At 38.3% G+C, this 27,069-nt stretch overlaps 1 protein-coding gene across 1 annotated transcript in view; it reads left to right on the plus strand.

Annotated features, from left to right (window-relative positions):
* ALS2 (alsin Rho guanine nucleotide exchange factor ALS2) overlaps nt 1-21,631 on the plus strand; it is a 39,705-nt gene extending 18,074 nt beyond the window's left edge. Inside the window, exons 12-33 of the mRNA XM_009479816.2 lie at nt 1,038-1,200; nt 1,979-2,110; nt 2,351-2,479; nt 2,852-2,922; nt 3,298-3,364; nt 3,728-3,930; nt 4,052-4,117; nt 5,969-6,067; nt 6,676-6,840; nt 9,161-9,272; nt 9,570-9,647; nt 9,760-9,893; nt 12,022-12,189; nt 12,472-12,589; nt 13,150-13,307; nt 14,023-14,145; nt 15,221-15,397; nt 15,809-15,854; nt 18,223-18,284; nt 18,894-19,043; nt 19,351-19,447; nt 20,876-21,631. Of these exons, the coding sequence (XP_009478091.1) occupies nt 1,038-1,200; nt 1,979-2,110; nt 2,351-2,479; nt 2,852-2,922; nt 3,298-3,364; nt 3,728-3,930; nt 4,052-4,117; nt 5,969-6,067; nt 6,676-6,840; nt 9,161-9,272; nt 9,570-9,647; nt 9,760-9,893; nt 12,022-12,189; nt 12,472-12,589; nt 13,150-13,307; nt 14,023-14,145; nt 15,221-15,397; nt 15,809-15,854; nt 18,223-18,284; nt 18,894-19,043; nt 19,351-19,447; nt 20,876-20,914 (2,557 nt within the window). The 3' untranslated portion in view covers nt 20,915-21,631. The remainder of the gene's footprint in view (nt 1-1,037; nt 1,201-1,978; nt 2,111-2,350; nt 2,480-2,851; nt 2,923-3,297; nt 3,365-3,727; nt 3,931-4,051; nt 4,118-5,968; nt 6,068-6,675; nt 6,841-9,160; nt 9,273-9,569; nt 9,648-9,759; nt 9,894-12,021; nt 12,190-12,471; nt 12,590-13,149; nt 13,308-14,022; nt 14,146-15,220; nt 15,398-15,808; nt 15,855-18,222; nt 18,285-18,893; nt 19,044-19,350; nt 19,448-20,875) is intronic.
* The last annotated feature ends 5,438 nt before the right edge of the window (nt 21,632-27,069 follow it).

The raw sequence follows: 27,069 nt of genomic DNA on the forward strand, positions 1-27,069 counted from the left end.
TCCAGATAATTTTAAATTTAAAATTAAGAATATGGTCTCTCTAAAGAAGACTTTATTCCTAAGGCTTGTTAAACAAGACAGTTCTTCAATATCATTAGCAGATCTAGACAAGGTACATTATTTTGATGTGTGAAATGGCATCTTCCTTCCTAATCATGTAGAATTCTTAGGGACCCTGCTGTGCAATTCTCTCATCTGTTTTGCTGTCCCTGGGGCCTGCTTTCTCAGCCTCACCTGATTCTTGCAGCTTGTGGTTTAAATACTTCCCAGCTGGATGTGTTTTAATGCAGATGTGTCATGTGTGCCAGCATCCATGTGCACACAGATATGGTGAAGGAGAGGGCAAAGTAGGTTTGTTTTCCTTGTAATGAAGAAATCCTGGGTTTGTGTGCATTGTCTTCAGAATCATTTCCCTCTTCTTCTCTGAACTAGATTAGTTCTCCCTCTTGGATATCAGACTGAGGATTGAACAGATTTCCTGCCTTTCTTTGAGGTAGGATGTAATTTTTCTAGTTAGGGGAAAAACTGATCAGTTGCCTTGAACAGCAGGGGTGGGGAAGAGATTATTTGGAAGTATTTAAGGAAGTGCACTGGAGGAAAGTTAAGATTCTTTCAGGCCTTCTTGTATGAATCAACAGTGTTAGAAATTTATTACTCTAAGAGTAATGGGAAAGTCATTCCACCTTGTTAGCTCTTTCACTAATGAAGTGTTAAAGGGGGGGAAAAGGCAATTAGTTACTCTCCAAGTGGGGCAACTTAGTCAACTTTCTTCAACCAGTTTAATGACTGAGCAGGTGAGAGTAGAAGTAAAAGAAGTCCTGTGCTGCAGTTGTTAGAGAGCTACATGTCTGTATTACTGTACTTCTTTAAACTAAATTTGGAATAGATTAATAAGCAGCATGCATTTGCCTTTATAATTTGTGTTGGTTTATGATAATCCAAAAAGGGGCATTCTGAGCTCATTTATATAAAGCATCACTGATGTCTTGCTGTCTTTCTTCTCTCCTCCCCCGTTCCCCAATGGTCCCATCATTTAGAGACTTCTTGAGTAAAAACCAGGAGCTGTTACAGAAACTGTCTGAGAAGAATGAGGAAAACCTCCAGCTAGTGGAAGTTCTGAATGCTTTGTTTTTCATGCCATTTGGACGACTTCATAATTATGCTAGAACTTTGCTAAAGCTTGCCACATGTTTTGAAGTGGTAAGCTGGCTTTGTTATCTGTATCTGAATAAATATACACATGAAACTTCTGGCTTGGAAGTAACTGTGTGAAGCAAATGCTAGGTAATTAGAGATAGCTTAGTCCTCAGAGAAGCTACCTCAGACTTGTATTTGCTGCAGGGAAGATCATGCATGTTTATTTGTGCAATCTTACACCACACCTGCACAGATCACATGACAGGTAGAAACTTGTTACCCTGCCAGAACTTGTTTGTGTGCCCGAGTGCTTAATTGCAGACATATATTTTGATGTTTGCCTGTTGCTTTTCAGTTCCATCTGGCATCATTACTGTAGCTATCCTTGGCTGTAATACTCTACTAAAAATACTACATCTATATTTGGTAGACTTTTACCACCCATTTAGATGTATATAATTGCATTATTTTGAAATGAAAGATGACTAAACAGGAACAATAACTACTTGTAAGTTTATCCCAAAATGGTCATTTAAAGTGTTAGTCCTGCAATTATTAGCACTACTTGTGCTACAGCTTGTTAAGCTGCAAGATCATGTAATTGTGTCATTCTCCTCTTAACATTTATGGAACTTCTGTGACTTTAAAAAGTCCCAGCATACCAACAGAACATGTGACCAAGAAAGTAACTTAGCCTCCACTGTTCCTTTATCAACCAGACCAACTGTCATGCATTTGGTGCTGATTTAATAAAATGAGCAGTTGCATTGCAGCTTGGTTAGTGGTGTTGGCACAGGTGGTCAGAAACACTCTCAGGTCTGTCTTACCTTGTGCCCTATAGGCATCTCCAGAATACCAGAAGCTACAGGATTCTAGTTCTTGTTATGAGAGCCTTGCTGTCCATCTTAGCAGAAAAAGGAAAGAAGCAGAATATACACTTGGCTTCTGGAAGACCTTTCCTGGGAAAATGACGGTATAATGACAATTGTCAGTCCATTAGCAGCTTGGATCTCTTGCTGTTAGCGTTATACCCTGTGTCTGTTACTGATGCTACTGTCCCAGTTGCACTTCCCATTTTTCTAATTTGTGTTGGTGTAGCACTCTTAACTTTAGAAAGGTTGGGCCTTCACTATGAAAGATAAATAGCACTGACCTTAAGTCACAGTCAGTGAGAAGTAAGCTTGTGTAATTTTGGTTTTAACCCTACGTGTAGGATTCCTTGCGGAAGCCAGAGCGTCGCTTAATCTGTGAAAGCAGCAATCGGGGGTTGTCCCTACAGCATGCTGGAAGATTCTCTGTAAACTGGTTCATCCTTTTTAACGATGCTCTGGTACATGCTCAGGTAAGCCAGCTTGTATCCAGGAACAAAACCTTTTCTCTGCTTCAGAATAACATGACATTTTTCATATACTGAATATAAGCTTTTTGCATGGTTCACTGCACTGTTGCTTGAACACTTAAAAGTGGTATTTTTTTTTTCATGTTTATAAATAAATTTGAAACTATGTACTTTTTTTAACATTTGATTGCTGTTGGTCTGCGGCTGGCATGGTTTCTGTTGGCTGTTTCTTGGAGCAAGGTGCATGTAAGGAGCCTGTAATGCTCAGTTTTCCCTAGTTCTTGAAGAAAGGAAAAAAAACTGTTCAGAAAAAGCATGGGGCAGGGGTAATGGATCAGCACCTGGTGAAGTTTCCCTTCTTCTCTTTGGCTACAGTTCTCAACGCACCATATTTTTCCCTTGTCCACACTGTGGGTAGAAGCTCTTTCAGAAGAAGCTGGTAATGTGTGAGTATTTTTGCTTGTGATGCTGAAATAGTCAGATATCTTGGGAGGGAGGAAGAGCATTTTGTAAACAATTACTGTAAACTGGGGGTGGCATAGGCTGGATGAAATCATGTCTACCCCTCTTTATTGTTTCAGAAAACTTACTGTATTTCTAGATCTTAAAAAAAAAAGTTGTATAAACATCAGAAAGAAGTAAGGTAGTCAAGAGGAAAGCGAGTAGTCTGTCCTGCTGCTTCTTTTCACTGCTAACTTTAATATTAAAGTGAATGCTAGCTGGGGTGGGGGTGGGGAAGATACAATATTCATGCTCTAAGAAAACTTGCCTTTTTCAGGATGAAATTTCACTTGATTAAAATACTTCTCTCCCCCATGTAGGAATGGATTGAAGATTACAACACCAGAAGAACAGTTTGTTCTTGTTTCTTCAACACCACAGGAAAAGGTAGGCATATCTACAGATTTTGCATGGCTTCAGTGGTATGAATGACTTTGTCTCTCCTACTGTGAAACCAAGTAGGGAGAAGTATTGCCTAAGCATTCCTAGTCTTCCTAGAACTTGATAAGCAGGTTGACTGTACACTGTGCTTGACTGTAGCAGTGCTCCAATTTTAGAGTAGATTAGACATCGAATGGAATAATTAAATAGAATAGACTGTTTCAGTTGGAAGGGACCTGCAACAATCATCTAGTCCAACTGCCTGTACTGAGTATTGCAAAGGAGATTATTGTAGTAGCTGTAAAGGTGAGATTCAATGCAAAGACAAATGCTAAGTAAATTCTGTGATGAAACACTTTTCTGTTTCAGACCAAGTGGCTGAGGTCAATAAGCCAAGCAGTAGATCAGGCCCTTAAAGGGACTTCTGACTTAATTCTATATGGAGCTGGTGGGAATGTGCCAAGACAGGAACCTCCTATTTCTCGCAGTGCCAAATACACTTTCTATAAGGACCCTCGATTTAAGGATGCTGTTTATGATGGGAGATGGCTTTCAGGAAAACCCCATGGCAGGTAAAAGCATTTGGACATAACAGTTGAAAACAAAATGCGGTGGTTGCTCACAGACGTTATTTGGGAAGTGTGAAGTGAACTGATTATCTTATACACATGTATGGCTTTGTATTTTTTCCAGAGGGATCCTAAAGTGGGCAGATGGAAGAATGTACTCTGGGACTTTCCGGACTGGGCTGGAGGATGGGTAAGATCCTCTCACTACTTGTGGAGCCAGAGGGCAAGAAATATCTTCTGTTGTAGGAGATAACAACAAAAACCTTTTAATTAAAGGTTTTGCAGTGAATCTTACTGACTCAGGGTTATGTATGTTAACAAGATATATCTGTATGTTGATACACAGGTAATCTCATTTATCCAGAGGTATGCTAGTTGTCTTCACAACAGACTCTGCAACTGCATTGATGAAAAACTTGGTCTTTCATAAAAACTGAAACTAATTGGGGTAGTCAGATGGAGGATGGAGGAAGGAAATGGTAAAACAGCTGAGCAGAAAGAATTGGGTGGGTGGGTGTAAACTCCTAAGCAGAGGAAGCCAACTGAAAAGTCTGCAGTCAACTTTCTGCTATATAGGTAACTTAACTTTTTGTGTTGCAATGTTCTTTCAAAAGTTCTGGTATTGTGTGCGGGATGTTTTTATCCTTCTAGAAAATGCACTGCCTTTCATACAATGTAGTGATGAATCTTCTCTAATGTTTTCCTTGCTGTATTTCTGGTAGATCAGGGGTTTAATAATTCAGGAAGGAGAAAGCAAAATCTTGAATTGAGACTTCGGGGTTTGGGTGACCAAAGCAAAACTAATGAGAGTATGTGATCGATCCTGATGATTAAGATAACTAGTACAGAGGATTTTGAAAATAGGATGAATAGAAGTCTGAGATGTTACCAAGTTATCTGGTGATACAAATAAGACCACTTGAAAGTAACTTAATAATTTATTACACAGCTTTGAATTAATCTGTGAATTTTATGGCTGAGAATCTGCTTAGGGCACTACTGAGGCTAAGAGTTTAACTTCTTTTCAAAGGCATTTTTATATAAATCTTGTGAGCAGACATGTCTGTACTGGGCAGCATAAAAATATATGAGGAGTCCTGTTGACTTCCAGATGTACTTTCAAAGTATTGAGTTGGAGGGGAAATTGAAACGTGGTCTGGCTGCAGACAGCTTTTTAAAATGCACCTTAGCTATTGGTATAATATCAAACTGTAAAACCAGATTAGAGCTTTGGGCATTTGTAACTAATAGTAATAACTAATAATAATAAACTAATAACTAACCCTGGTGATTTTAGGGTTGTTGGAAATACTGCAAATAAATCCCCACCAGAAATAAATGGATTGGTATTTAGCTGTAATTGCTAGGATTATCAAATGCATATATTTGTATTTCAGCATGCATGCTATAGTCTTAACACTTAACAATAATAATGTCATGTTGGGGTAGACATGCTCTCAGGAGATCCTTCATAACTGGATTTTAATCTCAGAAAATTGAAATCAATAAATAAGTTGTGTGTCTCATTCTTTTCAGGAATACTGAAATTGTGAACAATTCTGTGCCACTGTTTGAGCATAATTGGAAGCTAGCATCTTTGTTAAAATATTCTCTGTAGCAATATATGTTCTCATCTTTTCCTGGAATAAAGATGTGCTTGAATTATCAAGACCTGAAGAAGACAACAAAGGTAGAAGCAGTCTTAGGATCTGAGAAGACTTGTGGCCTTTAGAAAGCTGAGAAAAATGCTGCAGTGTGGTAGAGAGGGGAATATTTACAACATACCACAATCTAACAGGAGAAAAGCAGTAAGGACTAAATTGACCTAGTGATGCTGGAATTCCTGCTTTCTCTTTAAAAAAACGAACAAACAAACAAAACCCAAAAAAACCCTCTGTAACCGCTGTAGTTGAAGAGATGCACTAAAAATTATATAGAGCATTCTGATTTTAGAATGGGTCTGTTATATGTATCTGTTCCTGTTTTTAATGAAGTATGTTAGCATTATAGCTGCTTGTGTTCCATTTCCATGCATTGACAGGTATGGTGAATACAGAGCGCCAAACAAAGCATTGAATAAGGATGACCATTACGTGGGGTACTGGAAGGAAGGCAAAATGTGTGGGCATGGAGTCTACAGGTAACGTGTAGCACTTGTGTTGCTGTCATTCCAGAAGGGAGAGCAGGGCTGATGCTCTGGCACACTGCTTACCAAGCCTCTATATGCAGCTTTCTTGTTACATTTCAGACTTGTGATTATAGTTAGCTTGGCTTATTTTCTGCTTTGCTTTTGGTAGATTGCTCGCAATGCATACTTGTACAGTGTTCTGTTATTAATATCTATTCTAATGTTGCTACCACCTTGCAATAGTAGAGGATTCTTTCTTCTGAGAAATAAATATAACCTCTAATGGCCTTGCTTGTTGGGGAGAGAGTGGCTTTAAAACAACGTAGCTTCAAAAGACTTGTATTAAAGTCTTGCTTTTATCCCAAATATACTTTTACTATAGTTGCTGCTGGGTGTGGCTGTAATGTAATTCCTAGAAAGAAGAAGAGAGGGTTGATCTGTTGGGGACGGGGGGGGTGCGATGTCTGTGACAAAAAAAACCCAAAAAACAACAACAAAAGCACCCCACCTCAAAAAACCTCCCCAAAACCCATCAACCAAAAAACCCCAAACCAACCAAAAAAAACCCCAACCCACGACAGAAAAGTAGATTATAGGGATCTTACTCTTTCTCATTATAGCTATGCTACTGGTGAGGTGTATGAAGGGTGTTTTCAGGATAACATGCGTCATGGGCATGGTCTGCTACGCAGTGGGAAGCTGACCTCTTCCTCTCCCAGTATGTTCATTGGACAGTGGACAATGGATAAGAAGAGTGGTTATGGAGTTTTTGATGATATCACAAGGTAATGAATGCTTCATTTCCACAAATCCTTAAACCCTGGTATGATGTCCAGTTGCAAAAAGAGTAGGAAAGGATTTGATCTGTTAATAGCAGTAGTAGTGCATGTCTGTGTTTTCTTTTTCTTTATACTAGACTTTCTGGCTTGATGATCTAAAGAATTGGGTCTAGAGACTGCTTTTTGGTGCTGCTTCTGGAGTAATGTGGGGTGTTTTTTGTTTTGCTTTGGTTTTTTTCTGTCTTGCTTTCCTATCATACTCCTGCCTGAAAACTAGCAGTGAATATGGTATCTTACTGAGGTATCTTGCTGTGCGAGTGCTGAAAGTTTTATGAATGTCATGTGAGGAGTATTCTTTCATCTCAGGCCTATAAGACTGGGTTGTGCTGTGATGTGTGGATATACAGGACTAGGTAAATTTCAGTTTGTGCTCAGGTTTTCCATTTACTTTGTCAATGCTGAGGAAGGAAGATGCTTTCTCTCAGGGCAGGTTAGTGAAATGACAGTCTCAGAAACAGAATTGCATTAAATATCTGCACTAAATGAATCTGTCTGAGCACAGATCAATATAGTCTGTTTTTTCAGTCACCAATGCATGTTTTGTTTTCCTGAAAAGAGACCTTTTGGTGAGAGGCCAAGAAAACTTGTTTTGGTTTAACTGCTTAAAAAGCAGAATAATAAAAAGTGGGAGTGTGCATATGGACATTTTTCTGAAACAGCTATTGTAGCATCTCTAGGTGTTCCAGTGGTGGTGGTTGTTCTTATACTCTACTGTCAAGATGTCTCAAGATACTTTATTTAGTCATTTATTTACCTAGGACAAACTAAAGAGATGGCAACTTTCCTCACAGATCCTCTCACCTCCAAAATCTGTAAATGCAGTGGCAGTTCATGGTGAGGGAGGAATGTGGCATTTGCTTTCTATTCCAGAGTTACTCAGTTATGAATAAGCTGCCTTCATGGTGGTTTTCTTTCTGGTCTCATGGAAGGATATGTGCATATGTTTGTGGCCTAAGGATTCATTCTCTTCAACTCTTACTCTTCAGCCCAGACAAGTAGCTGCAGGCACTCTATAACTTGCTGTTGTTACTGCACACCAGTCATTTGAGCAAGTGGGGCGTCTACTGTATTATGTTTCCATCCTGGTAACTGGATATGCTGCATGTCTCTTTGAGAAGCCTTCACCCAACAGAGACCCCGGTAGCTGGCATGATGAATCAGGCCAGCATCCTGCTAGGTTATGGGTCCAATCAGCTGGAAGAAACCCCTGACTTTAGATTAATGGCTGGGCTTGCTCTCTTTACTGTGACCATAATTTTTCCTGGATACTAGAAGGAAAATACTCTGTAATAAGCGGAGTTCTATTAAATCAGTCACTAGTTTCCCTCTAAAAGCAAACAAAAAAGTCCTTGACAAGTTAACTTTTTTCTTTATTGTGTGGTGAAAACATCATGTTCTTTTTCAGAACAACGGGAAAAATAGATTGTTTCAAAATATTTGGGGCTTGCACTTAGTTTCAAACACTGTAGCCTAACCTCTGTGGACTTATACTCACAAAAAAGTATTTTAAATAGTAGTCTGAAAGAGGCTGATGTTTACTTGTGAGCAATCTTTAGTTGTCTAATAATTTTTTTATGGCATGACCTTTGTTAGGCTATTATCCAGAAACTTTCTACAATGTGATCTGTTTCCTTACAATTTTTGCACTCTTAATATTTTCAAAATGTCATGAAAGATTTTGTAGGTCTCCCTCCTATCCCCCAAATAGAACAGCTTGGTTTCTTTCATTTATTATCCTTTCAATTTGAGTCATCTGAGCTTAGGTAAAGAAATCAAAAGCTCTGGCAAAAAAAGTGCCTAAAATAAGATTCTTGCATCTTTTTTAAATAACTGTTAAATACATCAGGTAAATGCCTGATGAAGCTGAAGATCCCCTTTCATATGCAACTTAAATCTTAGATAAAGCTGATCCAGGTCAGCTAATAAGTTTCCCTGTTTCTTATGTGCTGTAGTTACTGTTCAGGTTCCTTTGCATAGGAATTGGGCTTAACTGGGCTTCAGCATTGTTTCAGATCATCAGGAACAGTTTGCTTGGATGTGGCCAATTTGTAATGTGAACTGTGAAAGGCAGTTCATTATGGTTTATTTCTATCAAAAAGAGTCTTTATTTCCATGAAGCTAGTGAAACTAGATTGACAGACTGGAAGCAAGTGCTGTAAGACTCTTTTCTAGTGGTTTCTGTAATGGTCAAATATCGCAGTAAAGCCAAAGAAAGGATATAAATGTGCTACTCAGACTGTATTCTTCCTATTTCATTTTCCTTCAGAGGAGAAAAGTATATGGGAATGTGGCAAGATGATCTTTGCCAAGGCAATGGTGTTGTGGTTACTCAGTTTGGGCTGTACTATGAAGGAGCCTTCAGCACCAACAAAATGATGGTGAGTTGAACACCAGATTCTGTGGTTTAGTGACTTTTCTTCTAAGTGTGGTAGCTTTCTCGAGTAGATGAGTGTATGTTGGGCTGTGTAAACCTTCTGTTCTTCTAACATTCTGTTGTCCTGGCTTTTTAAACTGTCTTTATAATCCCTGCTCTGTTTCATCTAGGACTACTTCAGAAACTGCTTTTAAAATTATAATTTGCTAAGAATTAGTAACGGAAGTTTTTCAGTGTATCTTTAGATCTGTGGTATGGCCTGTTATAATTACTGCTTTGTGTTTTATGATTCTCTTTATAGGGGACTGGAATCCTGCTTTCTGAAGATGATACAGTCTATGAGGGGGAATTTTCAGATAACTGGACTCTGAGTGGAAAGGTTGGTATTAGTTGTCACTTGCAAACTGTTGCTATCTAAAAAAAGAAGTCCCTTTCCTTGTAATTCAGTTCCTAATGCATTTCAGTTACATTTTTTATTATCTTCTCTCAAGGGAACACTGACCTTGCCAAATGGAGATTATATTGAAGGTCTCTTCAGTGGAGAATGGGGATCTGGGATAAAAATCACAGGAACCTACTTCAAGCCTAGCTTGTATGAGAATGACAAGGACAAACCTAAAGCATTGTGAGTATTGAATAAGAAATAATTTCTCAAATGGTTCATTAATACTTTGGAACATAACTTGTCGCCAGTTAAAAATATTTTTTCAAAGAAACAATGAGATTTTGAAAACATTTTTCCTTTTTCATTCCTCTTCCCTCCTGCTTAGGAAATAAAGTAAGATAAAAATCTTCTTTATAGCTGTTCTTGCTTTAATTACTACTTGAATACGCAAGTAATGGCATGAAATTACAGGATGGCTGACTTGCTGCTACTGTCCTATGGCAGTCTCAGAATTTTTTTTATTTATATCTGAACTGACTATTAGAATCTGAGTTCACAGCTGCTGATGACTTTTGAGGTATTGGGAGAGACTAAGTTACATTTGAGCGATTAAGTCAATCACAGACGTCTCTGCCTTCTGCCAATTATTCTTTTGGTAAATCAATTCATTTAATGTGTTGTTTAATAAAGCTAGTGGATATACATTTGGACAGAATTAGCTAGTTACCACACCTCTTCCAAACAATGCATAAGAAAATAGTAGAAAAATCTGCTGAATTGCAAAAGAGAGCATTTTAACACCTTGGCAAAGGTAATTTTGAAAAGTATCCATATAACCCTATTTATAGCAGATGCATTAGGTCAATCTGCTTAATCATCTCTGGGAGAAAAAAAACACATTTGTTTTATTTAAGTCATAACTGAGATATCTTTGAATAGAAGAAATTTAAGTAAATTTAAAGAGTTGCTGGTGAAATGTCAGTATTTGGTAGCACTATATATTGGTTTATAATAGTAGTAATTGTTGTACAGGATTCAATGTCTTTGAAGCATACTCTCAAATTTCAGATTAAAATGGGAAACACAGCTCTAATGTTTTTACCTAGATTACTTCTCAGTATGCTTCCTGAAGCATTCACTGGTAATTTCTTTTGACAGTGCTGACACCTACAACAGGATGCAAAGTTAAGCAGGCCTCCCTGCTGAACTGAACACTTGCAACCTTAGCAGCTGTCTGCTTTTTACCCCAGTAGGGAGTCTATGAATAAATGTATGTACAGATTTGTGAAGATTGCTTGTGAAATAAGGGTTACATCTACCCTTTTCAGGATCTCTTGAAGTTGAAAATCTTCTGGTATAATTTGTGAAAAGGCTTAGAGCCTACCTTTTCTGTTTTGTGAAACTGGAAGCGTGGGGAAGTATCAGTGTTGCTAGTTCTCATCTCAAACGTGGTGGAAAAATATTTATGAAAGGTGTGACGATTTCTGACACTTGATTTAAATCAAGATAGACTTGTCAATCCTGACAGCATTTATTTGCTTTATGAAAGCTTTTCAAAGCCCTCAATTTAATTGTCTGTCTGAGATACCTAGATATAGATATATAGGGACAACAACAGTTCTTGGTTTTCCTTTTGCTATAGAGGATCCCTGAGCATTGGCTGTCAGTGAAAAGGTGCCTGAGCTGATTTTACTCTCTACCAGCACATCCCTAACATGTCATGCAACATCATATGTAGATACTACTTTAGGGGCAGAAGCCATGTATCTATTCTTGGTACTTTTCTGTGTAGCTATGCGATTTGTACATTCCAGGATAGTGAGATATTTGGGGCATTTTTGTACTATGTCTTTGGTATGTGAATGTGTCCTGAGCCTTCTGAATGAATACCAGTGGTGAAGATAAGCCCAGTTAAGTGCAGTATGTCCTGTTTTCTTGGAAATCAAACCAGTCCTTTTTGTGTTTAAACAAACCATTTCCTGGAATACTACAAGAAAAAGACTGACTTGTCTAATGTAATAAGGTTAATAGTTGTTACCACACATGGGTATTAAAAACATTTTAATCTTGTGATATTATAATATGTTACATGGATTGATGTATGTTAGTTAGCAAGGAAAAAAAATTAAGGATAAGTACGACTTTTTGTAAGTTCTTTTTAAAAGGTGTTGAAAGTCAAGACATTAAATAGTAGGTTCTAGGTTTATTCTGAGTGATAAACTTGGTTCACAATAGACACTGTCAAGCTTATCAGCTTTTAGTAAATTAGTATGAGAGATTAGATTGACATTAGCTATAGGTGGTTTTCATAGCTGAATGTGTTGTTTCACGACTTTGATTTTAACAGACTAACTGGTCATCTTATTAGGCGGAAACTTGGGATCCTGGCAGTCCCTCCCGATGAGAAATGGAAAGCAGTATTTGAAGAATGCTGGAACCAGCTTGGTTGTGAGAGCCCAGGCCAGGGGGACAGATGGAAGGCTTGGGACAACATTGCGGTGGCCCTGACCACCAACCGACGGCAACATAAAGACAGGTTGGTTCCTAGAGAACGTAGTCAGCAAGATGAAGAAAGTCTTGAGAAAGAAACTGGAATCACGCTCTATTCTAGACTAGAAACTCTAACTGTAAAGGTTCAGTTAAAACAACAACAACAAATCCTAAATAAAATCAGAACTCTTAATACTCTGCACTGTAAACCCTTTTGGGGACATACTGATGTTTAGAATTAGTTCAGTTGTTAGCTTCAGGGGTTTTTTTCCTACTGTGTGTCTAATAAATAATCTGTACAATGCCTTTGTCCTTTTTATAACTGCAGCCCTGAATTACTGAGCCGCTCACATACTCAGACACTGGAAAGTTTGGAGTTTATTCCACAACACATTGGTGCCTTCACCCTGGAAAAATATGAAAATATAAAAAAATACTTGATAAAGGTATTGTGACTCTCAAATGCTCACATAGCTTGTTGGTAAGGCATGATATCAAGCTCACTTTGTAATAGCTTTCCTTAATTCCTTCCATATTTGCACTCTTGTCATCCATGTTGTATTCATTCGTGTTTGCTCGTAACTTCCTAATTAATTGCATTAAAATCCACAACTAAGACTAAAATCATTATATACCTAATAGCTACTGTCTAGTCAGTTTCTGCTCAGTTACTGTTTTAATTCTTACACATTGGATCCCAGCAAAGCATCTTGAAATATTTGCCAATTATTACTTGTTAATTTTAATAGTACTGGACAGATGATTTGTCCAAGTAGTAGCACAAGGTCTTGTACTGTCTTGACTTCTCTGAGCTACATTGAGCTAATACATGAATTTTATAATCCAAATGGTAATTTGTTAAATATAGCTCACTTTTTGATGTATTTGTAATTTTTTTCCCCCAAAGCCTGTTGTTGGGTGTCTGACCCATCTCTCTTGAATTCCTGTTGGTTTTTTTTTTTATCTGGCATTGACCTATCTGGCCCATTAATATCTTTCACCTCAGGCCTGTGATACCCCTCTCCATCCATTGGGCAAGCTGGTGGAAACACTAGTAGCTGTCTACAGAATGACCTATGTTGGAGTAGGAGCTAATCGACGATTACTGCAGGAGGCTGTAAGGGAGATAAAGTCCTACCTCAAACGCATCTTCCAATTGGTTAGGTAATGAGGCTCTAATTTTCAAGTCAAACTACTGCTGAATTAAAGATGTCTCATGTACTGAAACTGTCTAGTGTTTATGCAGTCCAGGTGTGCCAGTATCTCTTCTGTTTTGGGGGTTGCTTCTATTTCCTTAACCTTTTTAAGGAGTCTTGAATATTCCGTCAAAATAGAAAAATTAAATTCTTCAACACAGTGTATTACATCCTACACTGTACTTTAAAATATGGCTGTAGGAAGCTCGTCTTGAACATGGATTTCCAATTTAGTGTCTCTGGATATCTGTGCTGTGAAAAGACAGTGTTCAAATGGTATGGAAGAATAGTGAGGACAGGGACTTGCAGCGTATTCCATTGAAGTTCTTACCAACATGGATGAGCAATGTTCCTATGAAGTGTTTGCTTATATTCTTGAGAGCGATTACAGCTTTAATTGGGTCCTGCCAATCTGAAAGCAAAAATATTCCAAATTATTAACCATTAGAAGCCTTGTCTGGAGGGAAGTGATGTCAAGGTAGGAAAGGTATCTTTGTCATTGGAGGGGTTGGCCTTCATAAGTTTTCTTCCAGGTAGATGGTACTTTATGTGTTAGCTGTGCTGTCTTAGTCCACCATGTATTATTTCAGCTGACTTTTCTCTCCAGTCTTGCCTTCTAATGCTGTGATTTGTAGAAACTTAATGAAATTAAATCATACATTATTATGTGTATTGCCATTTAGGTTCTTGTTTCCTGATCTTCCGGAAGAGGGCAGCACAATTCCATTTCTGGCAACAGAGACAAAGGGAAGACGCTCATTTTGCAGTGGGAAATCTGACTCCAGATCAGAGTCTCCAGAGCCAGGGTACATAAAGGGAAAAAAAAAAATTAACTAAGGAAGGCTTAATTTTATTTCTGTTCACAGTTATTTCTTGGGTGGGGGAAGAAAGATAAGCACATGTCTGTCTGTCTGGATATAAGCAGTTGTGGTTTTGGTTTTTTGGGGTTTTTTTTTCCGCTTTGGTTCTGATGGCAGATTCTGATAAGCAAAGTTCCACATGATGGCTGTAATAAGCATTTTGTCCCTGTTCGATGCAGTGATTCATTACTTAAGCCCAAACTTTTGTCTGTTGTGGGTAAACAAGTTGAGGCTTGGGCCTGGGCTTCAGAAAACTGTCTGGGATATGAGCACTAGGGGTAATGTGGGTCCAGTGTACATATACTGCATCACAAATAGCTAGTCACATGGAGCTCACCCTTGAGAGTCCATCATTGTCCTGTCCACAGCAGCCTCACATGTGGTCAAAACCTTCAAAAAGGAAGAGGGATCAGGAGAGATATAGAGCCTTGTGAGAAAGGCTCCAGTCACCTGTGCAGATGGTATTAGTAGGCACTTTGAGTTCAGCTTTCCCTATTAGGATTATAGCTTGATGCCAAGTAACTGCTGACTTTATGAAGCCTGGAGTGTGTGTGGAGCTAGGTCAGGTAACTTAATGGGTTTCAGCCTGTTTTCTAGCTTGTGCTTTGAAGGTAAAGTTCAGTGGAGTGGCTCAGAATGGGGGCTAAATGTTTACCATGAAGATACAGGTAAAACTTGAACTATAATATAGTACAGTATTCAGCTTTTACGTTATACAAGGAAGAAAGCCAATGTTCTGTTTAAAACACACAAACCACAAAAATCCTGCACCACAACCACTGCCCCTGCCCCAAACCCACCTGTATGTGGACTGTAAAGGAAGATTACTCCTAAGTATTTCTTAGCACAGGTACTATTTGATGGATTTGTACGTATTTTATTATTCATATCCCTCAGAGAATGGGTCATACTAAATGGAAGATTTGTTCCAATGGTTTCTTTTCACTCAATTTTTATACATAATTAGGTTTTTAAAATGTCTTCCTCTTCAAACCACCCCCCCTTTTTTTTTTTTTAATAGCTATGTGGTAACCAGTTTTGGCTTGCTGCTCCCTGTATTACTGCCACGACTCTATCCTCCTCTGTTTATGTTGTATGCCTTAGACAACGAGCGTGAGGAAGATATTTACTGGGAATGTGTTTTACGTCTAAACAAACAAACTGATATGGCTCTTCTAAGTTTTCTTGGAGTGCAGGCGTGAGTATGCTTCAACAATAAAACAGAACTTAGAAAAAGATTATGGCATGTAATGAGATAAAGCAACTAAAAAAACCCTATTGTCTGAACTGCTTTGCTTTGATTAAAATGCATCTAAACATATCTTCAAGCTAGTTAGTATGGCTGAGAGAGTGAATCAAAACTTCCCCCTTCCAAAAAGGGGCCGGGGGGGTGTGGGGGGGTGGAGAAGGAAAAAAAGATTGGCATCGCTACAAAACCAGGGCAAGGCATTTCAAATTAGGCTCTTTTCCAGCTATTTGTACTAGATGTAGTTGATCCTGTAGAAAGAGCTGTTGTATCTCATTGAAGAACATGATGATTTCATTTTCATAAGGTGAAAAATGCTTTAAGACTGTGCTCTCTCAATAGACTCTGCTGGGTTTCTTGCAGGAAATTTTGGCCAGGAACTGTATCCATCCTTGGAGAGAGTAGAAAGGTATGTTCATTGGGCCTTGACTTACAGTATGCTTTGCCCAGTGCTTCTTTCAAGAAGCTGAGACCATGAAGAAGCGGACAAAGAATTTTTGACCAGGCTTTTTCTTAATGATGCTGTGCTCTCTTGTTTCCTTAAAATGTCTGCTATTTGAAAGATGCATTAGTGATTTCTTACAATAGCTGTCAGTCCAGCTTTGTCACTTACTGTCTTACTCTGTAATGAATTCTAATTCAGGAAGACACTTGATTGGTCTCCAATTATGAAAGGGTGAGAATAAAAGTCTACCAAACATATTTTCAAGCTGCTTGATTGAGAGTTATACCATTGTATACTTTCTGATTATGAGAAGAATTATATAGTTTTTATACTACCATTATCTTGCTGAAGGTGGCCGAACACTTGTCTTAGATGGGTAATAGTGTAGTACTCGGTCTCTGTGCTCCAGTAGGAGTGGTTTAATAATCACACCTTTGAACACTTTAAATACTTTAAATCATGTCTGTTTATGAATCAGTATACTTTTATTTGAAATTTTCAATTTCTTATAATCATTTAGATACTCCTGCCTTCAGATCACCTCCTCCCTGTTTATAACTGTGGCTTGTGCCAAGTCTGTAATAATCAGAAGCATGGCTTTCATCATAGTAGTTGCTGCACACAGATGAGCTGATATTCTTTGATAGAGATTGAGTGTTACAAGTTTGTAATAATCACCAAAGCTACTGCTGAACCCCACCCCTGAGGCTATGGGTTCCCAGCAAGACAAGTCCCCTTTCTCCCAAATCACAAAGTTGAAGATTCACATGATTGACATGATGCAAACCTCTGCTCAGGCTTTTAATGTTACAAAATCCAGCAATAATACCTTTCTTGAGTTACTTCAGATATTCTGTATTTTTAGGTACTGGGCAAAATTCTTACCAGCTGTCTGAATCCTTTGCACTTCTGACTGGTTTTTGGGTTATAGAGTAGAGCCCCTCCACTGTGAAGTACTATGTGGCATGTGTCTTCTCTGAATTATGCAGTATATGATGCTCTGTGAAGCCATTGACTTTATTTGCTGGGTCATTCCTTCAATTAAACAGCATGTTTTTAGCCAAGACGAGAGGTTTATCGGCTTCTCTATCCAGTTTCTTCATTTCTGTGAATTTCTCTAGGTCTTTTTGCATCCATCATAGAATCATTTAGGTTGGAAAAGACCTTTAAGATCATCCAGTCCAACCATTAACCTAACATTACCAAGTCCACACTAAACCAATCAAGGGTAGACTAGACTAAACCATGTCCCCAAGTGCCACGTATACCCGTTTTTTGAACACTTCCAGGGACGGTGACTCCACCACCTCTGGGCAGCCTGTTCCAATGCTTGACTACCCTTTCCATGAAGAAATTTTTCCTAATATCCAATCTAAACCTTCCCTGGTGCAGCTTGAGCCCATTTCTTCTTGTCCTATCGCTAACTACTTGGGAGAAGAGACCAACACCCACCTCACTACAATCTCCTTTCAGGTAGTTGTAGAGAGCGATAAGGTCTCCCCTCAGCCTCCTCTTCTCCAGGCTAAACAACCCCAGTTCCCTCATCCGCTCCTCATAAGGCCTGTGCTCCAGACCCTTCACCAGCTTCGTTGCCCTTCTCTGGACACGCTCCAGCACCTCCATGTCTTTCTCGTATTGAGGGTCCCAAAACTGGACACAGTATTCCAGGTGTGGCCTCAGCAGTGCTGAGTACAGGGGAGCAATCACTTCCCTGCTCCTGCTGGCCACACTATTCCTGAAACAAGCCCGGATGCTGTTGGCCTTCTTGGCCACCTGGGCACACTGCTGGCTCATGTTCAGCCAGCTGTCTACCAACACCCCCAGGTCCTTTTTGGCCAGGCAGCTTTCCATCCATTCTCTACCTGCTCCATTCAGAAAGACTTAGGCTCAGTTGCATATTAAGTGCTAACATTTATATTTGTTCTTTTCTGTTTGCTCCAAACCTGAGTCTCTGACTATTGACTGCTATGACTTTTCTAGGTTTCAACTGTTCCAGTCTTACAGTTGCCTCTTGATTGTTAACCATTAACATTTAATGATTCTCAGTCTTACTTGACCTGGAAGATACCCAAAACTGTCACTGATTCTCATAACATACCAAAGAATTCAGTATAGGCTTTTCTGAATTTTAAATGAAACTCATACAAATTATACGCAGGCAGATTTCCTGGATGACTTTAGCGTCCAGGCACATTCCCCTTTCTTTACACTGGAAAACTGAAAAAAAAAAAAAAGTCTTTTATGCCGGTGTTGCACAATACACTGCTTTTCTTTTTCTGCTGAATAGTTGGGATGTTAAACCTGCATGATAATTCTTCCCATGATTACACAGGTGTCATCAAATACAAAGGATTACTGCTTTGCCTCTGCAGTTGAATGTTTACAGCAAATCAGGTAATTCTCTGACATTTGTCTTTTAGTGTTTCACTGTTCCTGCTATAGTAGTATCTAGTTCACCTGATATTGTAATCCTTTATCTGTCACTTTCGTAAGAGGTCACCAAGAAGTTCCAGAGTTCCTGCTAAAAATGTTAGCAAATTCTCCCAATGGGAAATGAAGTATAGCCTCACAAATGCGACTGAGAGATGTGTCCATAGGACACCATTTAGAATCAAAAGCGTGAGGATGTCTAATCAAATATACATGTGAATTTCTAAACAGTTACGGGAAAATGACCTGTGTATGACTGTCTTTTCTGTGTCTGTTAGCTGACATAAGGAATTCTACTGTAAGAATATAAGCAGAAATTAGAAGGGGTTTAGAAAGGAATTTTTCCCCCTTTACCAATATGTTAAAACATCTTAAGACTGTGTAGACAGTCTCACTTGGAGTAGTTAATAGCCTGGGGTACTACACAGCCTTGGCAGCTGTAGCTGTGGTGTGAATGATCTGGCTTACCTTCTTGGGCATGGGGGTATGCTAGCTAGAAAATGGTCTTCCTAATTTAGATGCAGATATATAACTTCTTTTTGTTACCATGTTTTGCTCTTGCTTGCCAAACAGTACTACTTTTACCCCAGCTGACAAGTTGAAGGTGATCCAGCAGACTTTTGAAGAGATTTCTCAGAATGTACTTGAGACTCTGCAGGAAGATTTTCTGTGGTCCATGGATGACTTATTTCCTGTTTTTCTCTATGTGGTGCTACGAGCCAGGTAGGCACTAAGAGTGGCATCAGTCATAAGTTGAGCGTAGGCAGTATGAGTACTTTCACCTGTACTAAACACTCCTGCTTCTCCTTATAGGACTACTTGCTAGCTTTTTGTAACTTAGTAATCCATTTAGGCTGTTTGCTTTGGCCTGAAAAAATTTTGTACAGTTAACTGTGAAATGGCTGTGACTTCAAAATGAGGTTTGGGAAAAGCGTGTTTCTTGCACAACACCATGTACAAAAAGTAAAAACATTATATCTAACGGTATCTTTCGTTCACCTATTCTCTTTTTCTCTCCCCCATGTGACAGGATAAGGAATTTGGGGTCTGAGGTGCACTTAATTGAAGACCTGATGGATCCTTATCTGCAGCATGGGGAGCAAGGCATCATGTTCACTACCTTGAAGGTATGAAAATTATTCAGGGTTATTAAAAGCTTTCTTTGGAAATTAATCAGCTTTAAGCAATGATGGTCAGCTTAGGACAATTGTATGAACATTAGGTTGTAACCTTTTTAACATTTCTGCTGAAGTTTTTAGCTAGAATGAGCAAGGAAGCTTAACTTAGAGGTTAGGATAACCTAACAGTTGCAGGTACTGCTAATAAAATGGTGCAATGTGCAAATGTACTTTATTAAAATGTAATATTGGTTGCTGCTGACTGTTCTGAATGCTCACCTGTAGTTTGTTGTTCCCATGCAACATAACAAACTTTATTCCCTTTATAAAAATTGGAATGAAGTGCTGCTTTGGAGATTAGCCATTCCAATAATGTTTAAGTCTAAAGTTACATCAAGATGCTTCAGGAATTCAATTTTGCAAAAAACAATTTAAAAAAAATCTTTTTACTGTGTCACTGTCCACATTCTATTTAGCATCTTTTCTTTTTAAGTATGGAAAAGGAGAGAGAATCTGTTTTTATGAATACCCTATTGTACACTAGGACCTCCATAATGGAGATAGGTTGTTTTGGTACCTCAAATCTGTTCAGACAAGTGGGTCTTGGGACAATTCAGCTGTGTGGAGCTTTTTTGTGGGGTTGTTTTGGAGGGAGGCTGTTAACCTGAAACTTAAATAAAGATCTTAAGGTGAGCTGCTAGGTGAACATGATTGTATTTTCTGTCTGTGCGAACTGGAAATAGTTGGGTGCAGAGGTTTTTTCATACCTGTTATTTTTATAGTGCTGCAAAAAGGGAAGGTTTGAGTTGGTTAAAATTTATCGAACAATCTATGTAGTAGCAGCAGAATCTTATTTACCACGAGTGCAAGGGTTGTCTGAGACATACTAAATTTCTGGTCATGGCTGACCCAATGCATATTTGAACCAGCATTAAGGAGCAAATAGCTATCAAGCAGTGGCTCAGGGTATTTATCCAGATGATAGAAACCTTTGCTTTTCAGTCTGAGTGCTTTTGAAACACTTAATCCCTGCGCTGAAACGCTTAATCCCTGCGCCCTTGTCCTGTAAGAAAATACTTTATTTTTTGGGTCCTTCTGTCAAAGGGCAAAGAAAGACTTATGAGCAAAAAAAAAAAATGTACTTCATCTTGGCAAAGCTGGGAGCTGTGGAAGTATTCGGAGTCCCAAATCATGCTATCTTGCTTCATTGAGTTGGACGTAATTTGTAACTTAAAAATCTCCTGTTGTTCTTTTTGCTAGTTTACATATCAAAAGGTTCTCATGTGTTGAGTGTCACTGTGTCATCACTACCTGTAGAAAGCCTAGTCCTCTGTTTTCTTGGATAGGGAAAAAAAAAGTCAACCTTTTTGTGTATGATGCTTTATCAGCTTACTGAGAACTGGTATGTATGCTAAACTGAACTTTGTTTTAATTCAGGCATGTTACTACCAGATTCAACATGAAAAGCTTACCTAGACCATCATTTACGACCTGGCTCTGTGGGATAATCTACTCGGTGGAGCTTCACTAATACCCACTTTCTTCCCTGAAATGGCACTTAGAAAATGCTCTTACAGTTCTGTTGTTACAGACGAAAATATTCAGTTGTTTCTTCTGAACTTTCAGTTTTAAGATTGGAAAACTGCAGCCAGAGGTTATTTGTGAAGTGATGATGAAGCTAGAGACTTGGTTTGTCAAGTACTTGCCAAGAAGAAATAATTTCTTATTCTAACAGAAAGATTATTTGCTCCTTTTCAATTAACAATGCTGCAAAAAGGCATGGCATCTACATAGAGTACATGTGAAAGTCTGGACTGCATGGCTTCTAAAGCAGTGGGTTTGTTTTTATTATTCCTGGTTTGTCAACAGAAGTGTTTTAAAGAGAATGAATTGCACCACAGAACTGTTCAGTCTTCCTGAATTAAGCTATTATGTTTGTTTGTTTATTTAAAAAATAGAAATATGTTAGTATTTAAAATGGGTAACCTATAGTGTGTTTGGCTGTATAGGTTTTGAGGCATCTGTGTTCAACAAAATTGCTGAATGCGGTATTAATGTGCTGTTGTGGACTTCCCTGATTATGAGAATTATAAAGGCATTCACCATTCTTTCTGTTTATGAAATAAATAAAAGGCACTGACCACTTCAAATTTTGGCACTGAATTAAATACCTGGAATCTATAGTGTTCGGTTTCATTACCCCAAGGTCTGAGGGCAAACACTGTCTCTGGAAGCCCGTGTGATACGAGAATGGGAACATGTTCTCGAACAAGCTGACAACGGACTAGGTTTGAGACTTTTGCCTGTTAACTTACATGTCAGAGTGAAAGCTAACCTTGTTGCATTTTTTGAACATGTAGAGAACAAGTAATTTCCCTGGGGGATCTTTTTGTGTGTGTGTGTGTGTGGTGTTCTGTAGTTTACGGTTAACTTTATTTGTACCAATAACACTCGTGGATAATTTGGGTATTGTAGGTGCTGTTCTTTACCAGGGCTGACTCAAAAAAGAGGGAGGGAGGAATAGATTATGGAATGTTATAATGGCTTAAGTTATGCCAAACTACCATAGATAAGGCTAATCATATTTTTGAAATAGTAATCATGACTTGTGTATTGGCACCTAAATGGAAAGAAACCGTATGTAAAAATACTGTTTTGAACAGTGACTGTAATGTAGCAATTTTCATAATAAAGTAAAAAATAATTGGTCTTTCTGAAATTATTTTTAGTTTTATCAGAGAAGGGGAAAGAGTAATTCTGGCAAGATGATGATTAAAACTTGTTATACTTGTTATATTCGCCATAGACTATAGAGATAATAGAAAATAGAGATAATAGATTTCCTCATGTTTGCAAACAATTTTTTGTAAGCTTAATCTTTTTAAATTCTACTGAATAATTGGAGGAGAGAGAAGCAATAATATGAATAAAAGGGAAGTTATAAAAAGAAAGTAGTTTGAGAAGGGGGAAAAAAAGATACACAACTAAGGGTGGGAAGTATAATGAAGTATAAGGCAGGAATTCAAACACTTAATCTTTTGTGCTAGATGCAGTCTTTCCATGCAGTCATCTCTTAGAACTCAATGTACAAAAAATATTTAACTGAAACCTGTAGGAGCAGAACTGCTCTTTGAAAAGGAGCTATGCTGAACAGCTGAGTAAATCAACAGCAATAATTTTCATCTGCAAAGATCTGAATTCAGGATTTATTTCACCTTTACTAGGAGTGTAATCATTAAAAACAAGTTTCAGGGTTTGGTTTTTTCCCCCATAACTGTTCAGGGTCAGTGTTTGTTGTCTTCAGATGTTTCAGAAGAAAGGAACGATTTTAATCTTCAGCTTTGACATGCAAAAATGTTTCATATGACCTTACTCCCACACTGATTTCTGTGCCTTAAACTGAGGATGTAACTAGAGATGGGAAGTTTTTCCATAATTTTTCTGCCTTTCAAGAAGGAGATGTATCTACCAAATATGTAGCAATTTCAAATGTTTAATTTCATTTACTGTGAATGATGCAAAGTTGAGAACTGAAAAACCAAAGAATACATCTGCCTTTACACATATGTGTGTGTGTATATATATACACACAACCACTTATAAAAAGTAGTGATATCGCATATGAATTAGCTTGCTGATTAATGGAAGCAGACAGCCTGGGCTGGATTATTTTTGGTCTTTCTGATATATTGCTCAGTTATTAGCTGAAGAGAATCCTAGGATTAAATGTGCTTCTGACACAGATTCTGCTTTACAGCCTACGTGGGCTGTGATGCATTAGGAAATTGCTACAGACCAGCTTTCATTTGTGTATTTCTGCAGCTAACAAAGAAATGAGTTAACCTGCAGGACTTCTCTTGCTATATTGCTTCGTGGTAAATACTTTTTCTTATCTTTTTTTTTTTTCCCTGAAATTGAAAGCCAGATATTTCTTGTGCTGCAGCAGAAATCCTGTAACCAGCAACAGAAGATCAATGTTACAGTATTACAGATTCTTATTGTAATTGCAGGCACGGTAGCTGAAGACAGGCCCTAAGAGATGAGTGCCCTCCTGACTGGGAAAGTTGCTGAGAATAAGAAACTACTTAAGTGAGAGACAACTTAAAGTAAGCTTTTTATGCAAGAAAAGGGTTAAGGGGATTTGTTCTCTTCTCCCTCGTAATGAGTAGTTCTAAGGTTAGGTTTCTGCGGATTAGAAAGGAGAGGATGTCCATAGATTAGCTAGGGTAGTGAGGTTACTTGCTCTACTAACATCCAGCAAATACTCTTTCTCTCTGGAAATTCTGCATGAGCTGAACATGGTGCGTTCTGCAGTGTTTGCAGGTAAGAAAATATGCACTGTACTGAAACCATTGTACTGCAGATGCGTTTCCCCTATGCAACTGTGAAATTAGTTTCTTCTCATAGCTACAGCAAAGCTAATTAAACTTGTGATATCTGCATTTAATTGCCCTTAATTAAATGTTCGAGAGATGTATGAATGGGGAGTAGGAGCTCAAAAGAGAATTCTTTTTTTTTTCCTCACTCCTAATCTTCACAAAGTATTCTTTATTATTGACTATGCATTATTGACCTATTTTGCCGGAAGTACTTGTTGTTGGAAGCAGATGGAGAACTATCTTTTCTGGTATGGTGAGAGATAATGTAGAGGAAAGATATGTGACTGATACAGGACGGTAAAACAAATTCTTTCTTTGAACCTAGCCATGTACTTCTAAGCTGATTTAGTATCAATGTGTTGTTGTCAGGTGGTGGTTGTTTGGTTTGTTGTTTTGGGATTTTTGTTTTGGTTTGGTTTTGTTTATTTAGTAAACAGCTGGGAGTAAAGCTGGCTGCCTCATGTGACTACAGTGCGCTGCACCCAAGTATTTTTCTCTGAATGCACTGCTCTTTCAGGAAGTGATGCTTTAGTGGCATTTGCCCCCATGTAAACAAGATAGTCGCACCACCACTGGAGCTGTACGCTTTTGTTTTAGAAGGAGGCAGAACGAATCATGACTGAATATATCTGATTACAAAGAGTAATAGTGTAATTTGTTCCATCAGCAACCTTACATATGGAGGTGTGACTATCTAAATCTCACAGAATGCCTTACATGAACATAAAATGTATTCAGTCTTTTTTTTAACCTGTACCACCTCAGACTTGCAATAAGTGGTTCTTGGGTCAAGATAAGGATACATGGTTTCAAGGGACAGGTCTTCAACCTTTGCTTAAAACGTGTCGATTTATTCCACCAATACTTAGGGTTGCTTTTTTAGTTAAAACACTTTCAAGTCTCAAAGTGTACAAAAAGCAAGATGGTTTTTTGCACTGACTAGAAAAAGAAGCTGACAGACTTCAGCGATGAGACTAGCCTAATTAAGTTTATTTAATGCAGAACAAAAAAAATCCTGAATTAGGGCATGTCATTTGAGAGGTGCTGAGTGTTTCTTTACTACCACTTTTTGCCTACTCGGTTTGCTGATTTATAGTGGCTTATTTGCAACAAAAGCTTTCTCGGAGTGTTCCCCGCCCTCAAGCTAAGTTGCGGTCTTCAATGGCAAATCATTAATTCTGACAAATTTAAAGATATGAGTAGTTTTCCTTGTTAAAAGTGCTCAGTAACCTTGTCAAGCATATTAACCAAAGAAGCTTATAAGAGCAGAGGGGTTGATGTTTCTGAATGTCAGGTTCTCTGGTGTTGTCCCCTTTAGAGGCTTGACAGCATCCAAAATTGTCCATTTAAAGACAATTCTGAAAACTGTATTAAAAGCAGGGCTTGGGTTCCCTTGCAACTCTAGCCTTGTATCAATAAGACCTTCTGGTCTATCTGACAAATAGGGTCAAGAAATTTCATATTCTGCTGCTGAAGGAAGTAAGCCCTGTAGCCCAAATTTGGGATAACTGATGTTTGTAGACATGAAGTGACGGACTCATTTTGACTCTAAATTCTGTCACGCTCAGCATGGATATCCAGTTCTGTCCCTAATAACAGGCAAAGAGAAATGTCTTCTATTAATGAGCATCTGTAATTGTGTGCAATACATGTGAATGGGAATGACCTTACACTGGCTGGGAGATTAGTCAGGTAAGCCTTTTAGTAAGAACTTCCATCTAATTTATTTAGATCCCTGGGATGAGGAGACCCTGAGCTCTGGCCTTTATAGTCTGCATAGATATAAGTCTCAGGAAATGAAGGCACAGTAGTAGTTATGTTTGTTTGAACTCTGACCTTTCCCCTTAAGCAAGTAATTTAGTAGGTCTTTTTCTAAAGAACTGCACAGAAGCAAGATATTATTCTTCCTCTCTTCTGGTAACGACTTATTCATCATCTATTGGTACTGACAGCTGCTGAAACCAGGCTGCACAGTTGGAAGCTGCTTTCCTTCTGTTGTGTGAAAATATGAAACAGCTACTGCTTTATGAATGAGGTGAGCTGTGTTGTTAAGAACTTGACAGATTTTGATGTTTAAATGCTTCTTCTGTCTGTGTGAGCATAAACTCTGTAGTTTAAAAAGGCAACAGTGGATGGAAGCATTACTAACTCCATTATTATTAACCCTAGCAGCTCTCTGATAGCTATATCCAAGGATTTCACCCAAAAAGGCAAGCAATCAGCATTCAGTAGCTTTCCCAGTTTTTCTTGGAAATCCGAGGTCAACCTTCAAGAAAAACAGTATGTCTAAAACTTCTAAACACACTCAAGTTAATCCCACATCTGTTCTCTATGGAGGCACTAGTGATACCAGAAGCTACAAGGCTTGGGGAGGGGGGGGAATAATCTCTCAAGTATTTTAAAGGGGTAACAATACTAGTTAGTATTTTAGCAGAATCGGAAGTGTTTTGGCATCTGCAGAAATGTTCTTCTTTGTTTGCAGGATGATTCTCAGTGCTGTATTTAAAAATGAAATAACTGTTCAGTAGAAGATTGTAGAATATTCTTTCTTTGACAGCCACAGGGTAACTTGCTTGCTTTGGTTTAGTTCTTTCCCATTCTGAGTCACTGTGCTGTGCAAGATCTATCGTAGCTAAGAAGAAATAAATACAGTCCAGCTCCCAAAGGCTAAAAGGAACCTTGATTAAGGTATTCTTAAGACTATATTGAAGAGAGTTGTGGGCCTTTTTTTCCTCTCTTCCTTTAAACTTCTTTGTTTTTCAATAGAACATAAGCAATGCTAATTGTCAGTATGGTGACATGCTGGTTTGGTAGACAACAGTACTTGAACAAAGCAGGTCTTAAGATTACGGTAATTTTACTACAGTTAATCACAAGAGAAAAGATTAGTTTTTCAGTATGCATCTGAAGAGTCTTCTACAAAAAAATTGAGGGGTTTTGATCATCTATTTTGAGATCAAGGGGTCTTCTAAACCTTCTTTTAACTAGTTAAACCAAAAAGCTTCTGGAAATATTTCTTGTCTTTCACATGTTTCTCTATATGTGTTTGCAGGGTCCTGCCCTACTTAAAAGGGCATGCAGCCTGATGCTTCATAGCTAAATAGGACAAAACATAGGAAAAGCCAGATCTAGACTTGAAATAACAAGTTTTATTCTGGAGACAACTGCACTGCTTTGAATGGGAAGCTACTGTAAGCATGATGTGATGAGTATCTTTATGGATAAAAGTTGTATATGCTTTGAGTGAACCAA

The sequence above is a fragment of the Pelecanus crispus genome, chromosome 5 (assembly GCF_030463565.1).
Source record: "Pelecanus crispus isolate bPelCri1 chromosome 5, bPelCri1.pri, whole genome shotgun sequence".
NCBI lineage: Eukaryota > Metazoa > Chordata > Aves > Pelecaniformes > Pelecanidae > Pelecanus > Pelecanus crispus.